General features: G+C 43.5%; 1 protein-coding gene across 1 annotated transcript; it reads right to left on the bottom strand.

Annotated features, from left to right (window-relative positions):
• Positions 1 to 1,202: 1,202 nt before the first annotated feature.
• Positions 1,203 to 2,583, bottom strand: LOC110611591. Its single transcript, XM_021751982.1, has 3 exons — positions 2,565 to 2,583; positions 2,061 to 2,203; positions 1,203 to 1,838 (listed from the first exon to the last, which is right to left on the bottom strand). Exons 1-3 carry the CDS (start codon positions 2,581 to 2,583, stop codon positions 1,203 to 1,205), a joined length of 798 nt encoding a protein of 265 aa, XP_021607674.1.
• Positions 2,584 to 5,088: the final 2,505 nt, after the last annotated feature.

The raw sequence follows: 5,088 nt of genomic DNA, 5'->3' as shown, positions 1-5,088 counted from the left end.
GAAATGCCTCCTTGGTCATTTTCATTAAAAACTCAACTTCTTTCTTACTTAAAATCATAAAACACATTAAAACATTTTATGAAAATATGATTTTACCCTTCTAGAGGTTTTCGATATCCGAGATTCCACCGGACGGTAGAAATTCCAATACCGGAGTCTAGCCGGGTATTACAATAACCTGCCAAGTTCAGCCGATTGAGGAGTCTTGCCACGCTAACTGATTTCTAGGTGGCAAAATTGACTAAGCAATTTGTACATGGTGGATGTGGCGGTGGCAAAGAGCATCCTCCTATGGTATCACAATCTTCTATGGTAGGAAGGTTAGAAGAGGAAGTCTTGGTTATCTTCTCATGTTGTTGGAATGGAGTTAGGCTGGCCAAGGTGGTTAGGCTAGACAAGGTGGAGTTTATTGATGGCCGTGGAGTCATCACAAGGCTGGCTAATGGAGGCGAGACAACATGACATAGATGGGAAGACGAGTTTGCCACGGATGAAGGAAGGAAGGAAGAAATTGAGTCTTGAGAGTGGAAAACGGCTGGAGCCAGATTAGGCAGAGTTAGTGGGCAGAAGCAACTCTAAGAGAGAGTGGGCAGCCCGTCAAGGACAGTTGTGTTGGGGCGAGTTGGTGCAGAACACTAAGGGTTGAAAAGCTAGCAGAATTGGCGAAGCAATTTGTCCATGGTGGATGTGGCGGTGGCAAAGAGCATCCTTCTATAGCGTCACAATCTTCTATGGTAGGAAGGGAGGAAGAGGAAGTCTCGGTTATCTTCTCATGTTGCTGGAATTGAGTTAGGCAATCTGGAAGTTAGGCTAGCTAAAGTGGAGCTTGTTGATGGCAGTGGAATCATCACATGGTTGGCTAGTGGAGGTGAGACAACCTACCATAGACGGGAAGAGGAGTTTGCTACGGGTGAAGGAAGAAAGAAATTGAGTCTTGAGAGGGGAGCTGGACTAAGTGGAAAATGGTTGAAGCCAGATTAGACAGAGTCAGTGGGCAGAAGCCACTCCAAGAGAGAGTGGGCACCCGTGAGAATTTCTCTCCCAAATTATGTCCACGTAACCCTTGTACAATTATAATTTAGTCCTTGCACTTTGTATTATTATTTGAGTGAATAAAAGCTCCTCATTCTTAACTCTTCTGTAATGAGTTTTTCTTCCTTCCACCACTATGAATGTTTGGTTGTGCCATACTCTGTTGTGTGCTAATTGTTCAGCTCATTTGATTGAGTTGTTTCCCAAGTAGCTTCGGCATCAGACAGGCGTTTCCAATGCACCAAGTATTCTTTGTAACTTGGATGGTTTCCTCTCATTGGCACCACCCGATGTGATACTATTTCCTTCACCTGGTTAGCATAGCTTCTGCCAATGGCAGCTGGTGCTCGTTGACACACCCCTCTACTCGGTTTACCCTCATTCTTGTGAAATGGCTTCAACATACTCACATGAAACACAAGATGAGATTCAATATGATCTGGTAGATTCACCCGATATGTCACCTTTCCAATTCGCTTCTCAATCAGGAAGGGGCCTTCATATCTTCGAAGAAGATCCTTATGGACTTTCCCATAGTCCCTCTGCAAATGTGGAAGAAGTTTGACCATAACTAAATCACCCTTCTTAAACTTCACATGTCTTCTTAATATGTCAGCCCATTTCTTCATTTTCTTCGAAGCTTTGCTAAGGTACTCTTTAGTAATCTCTGTCTTTTCTTGCCAACCCTTAACAAACTTATAAACACTTGGACTCCTTCCTCCATAACTTGTGGCAACTGTGTGACGAGTAAGAGGTTGTCTTCCTATAGTAATCTCGAATGAGCTAGCTCCAATTGCCTCACTTTTCTATAGGTTGTAAGAGAATTATGCCACATCCAAGAGCTAAACTTAGTCCCTCTGACTAGCACTCACAAACTATCTGAGATACATTTCAAGAAGAGTATTTACCCTTTTTGTTTGCCCATTTGTTTGTAAATGGAATGAAGTAGAAAAATTCAATTTTGTGCCAAGCAACCTGAACAGCTCGGTCTAGAATTTTCCCATGAACCGTATATCACGGTCACTTACAATAGATGGAGGTATGCCCCAATACTTGATAACAAACTTGAAAAACAACCTAGCAACATCTTTAACATTAAACTTGTCTAGGACAGGAATAAAAGTAGCATACTTGCTGCATGGCCTGTTGACGGGTTGATGGGCGAGAAGACCTACTAAGCAAAAGCATCCAGTAGTCGGATGCTCAGCAGGCTTGGCAAGAGGGAACTCGGATACTTGGCAGGGCTGATTGCCGCAAGAAGGCCTGATCTGCGAAGCTAGCTAGGGCAGCAGAAATGCCTAGGGGGCGCGGGACCTCAGCAAGGCAGGAAAAACACCCTGAGTAGATAGCAAGCCTGGCAAGGCTAGGAGCCTGGATGCCTGTGACCTTGCTAAGTGCCCAGCAACTCGAAGCACGGGGAGAGGCGCACAGGCCTCGTCCCCAATATGGTGCAGACCCGTGCAGTCCTCTAGAAGCACTTATGGGCCAATTTTTTAGATACTTCCAGAACCACCATTCTCAAAGGCGACAACCTAACTGTTCCAAGGCCATTGGACAAGATGCAAGTGTAATACCCGGCTAGACTCCGGTATTGGAATTTCTACCGTCCGGTGGAATCTCGGATGTCGGAAACCTCTAGAAGATTAAAAACATGTTTTTATAAAATATTTTCATGTATTTTATGGTTTTAAGTAAGAAAGAAATTAAGTTTTGAATGAAAAAGACCATTGAGGGAAATCCAGGTTCGGCCGCCGAACATGTATGAGTTTTGGAATCACCTTCGGCTTCCGAAGGTGGCCTGGCCAGCCACCTATAAAAGGATCCATGGCCTAAAATGGGCGAGCTTTCTCCCCTATTTTCGGCCAATGGTGAGTCCATGCCCTCCCATGGTTGGTTTTGATGATTTTCCTCAAATCTTTCAAGTTTTAACAAGTTTTAACTTGATTTTGAAGATTTTTGAAGCTAAGATCAAGTTTTGGAGCTTAGAGGTACAAGGAGCTAGATTTCTCCCATCTCCAAGTTAGGATCGTCTCTCCTCTCGATCTTCAAGAGGTAAGCTTAGATCCTACCTTTCTTGTATGTTTTAAATAAGTTTTGAGGGGTTATGGGGTAGAAATGCATGTTTAGGTTAATGTTGAGTTTATGGATAATGTGTGTTGTATGAGTTGTTATATGTGTTTATGTTGGGGTTTAGGTTAGTTTGAGACCCCTATATGCTTATTTGCTTGTGTATGCATGTTGTAGAATAGCTAAATGCATGTTTGAATGGTTTGGGAGGCAAAATGTGCGTGAGGAGGCTGAGTTCTGCCCTTTGAAAGAACTCAGGTTCGGCAGCCGAAGGACTTTCGACCGCCGAACCTTCCTGTGGAGGCAAGCTTTCGCCTGCCGAACCCTGCCCCCGAAAGTTGGACTTTCGGCTCTGGAAGGGAGTTTCGGCCGCCGAAGGTGCCGCCGAACATGCACGAGTTTCGGCTCTGGAACCATTTTCGGCCGCCGAAGGTGCTGCCGAAAGTGGCTGAGTATCGGCTCTGGAGGGACTTTCGGCCGCCGAACCTGCCGTCAAAAGTACCCTGTTCAGCCTTCCTTTGCATGTTTTCAATGATTGTTTTAAGGTGTTTTAAGGGGTTTTTGGGGAATAGTTTAGAGTCATGTTCATGTATGTTTGGTCCCTCATTTGAGTCCACCTGTGTAGGTTCGGACCCGAGGAACCGAGGACCCCAGCAGTGAGATAGCTGCTTCAGTGTCTTTTCAGAGCTAGCCTGAGGTGAGTAGAATGGATCTTTACGTTTCAAAGTAAATAAATTTAGAGCATGTTCATGCATCATGAATGCCATGTGATATATTAGGTTGTTTGCATTAGAATTCACGAATATGTTGCATTGCATAATATAATGTTGATGTGGATGGGTGTTGAATGATCCATTAGCCCTCGTATGATGACATGATATGATATGATATAGTATGGTATGTAAGACCAGTGAGGCCCATTCTACGCCCTTGGTACGATGTAAGAGAAAGACCAGTGAGGCCCATGCTACGCCCCTGGCATATTGGAATGTTATGTTATGTTATGTAAGAGAAAGACCAGTGAGGCCCATGCTACGCCCGTGGCACTATTGGAATGTGTAGAGGGCTATTGGTGACAAGTCCATCCTTGATGTGATTTGTTTGTGATGTGATGCATTTCATGAAAGCATGAATTTTAATATAATGTCTTTACTATTCTGCTCACTGGGCTCTAGTAACTCACCCCATTCCCTTAATCCCCCAGGTTTGCAGGTACGGAATAGATCAGGAAGTCAACAAGAGTAAAGTCATGTTTTATGTAATAGCTAGCTGTGGACATGAGAAAGACATTGTAATGTAAAGTATAGTAATGTAGTGTAATGTAAAGAATTATATTGAGGATAGAATTATGCTTGGCCCTAGAGTATGTTAATCCCTTTTTGGTACATGATCCTTTAATGAAATGTTTTATTGATGTTTATGTAAACCAAGCTTAATGTATGATATGTTGCCCCATTGGAGCATTTGATGAGGGCTCCAGTGTGGGGTTTTATGATTATGAGTTGGTGCATGCACAGGTTAAGCTTGGTAAATGAAAGAAAAATTTTAATGTTTTATGTATATGTTTGATCATGTATGGGATTTAACAGGTATACAGGATGTATGTTAGGCTTGCTACGGGTCCCGGCGGCCTTATGCCGATCTGGATCCTAGCGCCGGTAACGGTCCGATTTTTGGATCGTTACAGATTGGTATCAGAGCCCTAGGTTCATATGGTCGGACCTATAGTGTGTCGGGCTCATAGAGGTTATAGAAGGGCAAGCACAATAGGAAAAATCATGTCCACTAGGATAGGATGTAGAGTCCTATCTTGAATAATGATGTGAAATGCCATGATTTTATGCATATGCATTGATGATATGCTGTGTATGTGATGTGGGTTCATGTGTTTCCACATGAACCATATGATGCTAACGTTTGATGTGATGTGTGCTGTTTTTCAGTAAGCAAGATGAGAGGAACTCGTCGATCTGCACGATTGACTGGAGT

Source organism: Manihot esculenta, chromosome 3 (genome assembly GCF_001659605.2).
Source record: "Manihot esculenta cultivar AM560-2 chromosome 3, M.esculenta_v8, whole genome shotgun sequence".
NCBI lineage: Eukaryota > Viridiplantae > Streptophyta > Magnoliopsida > Malpighiales > Euphorbiaceae > Manihot > Manihot esculenta.
Note: the sequence above shows the minus strand (reverse complement) of the source record. Positions and strands in the feature narration are given on the sequence as shown.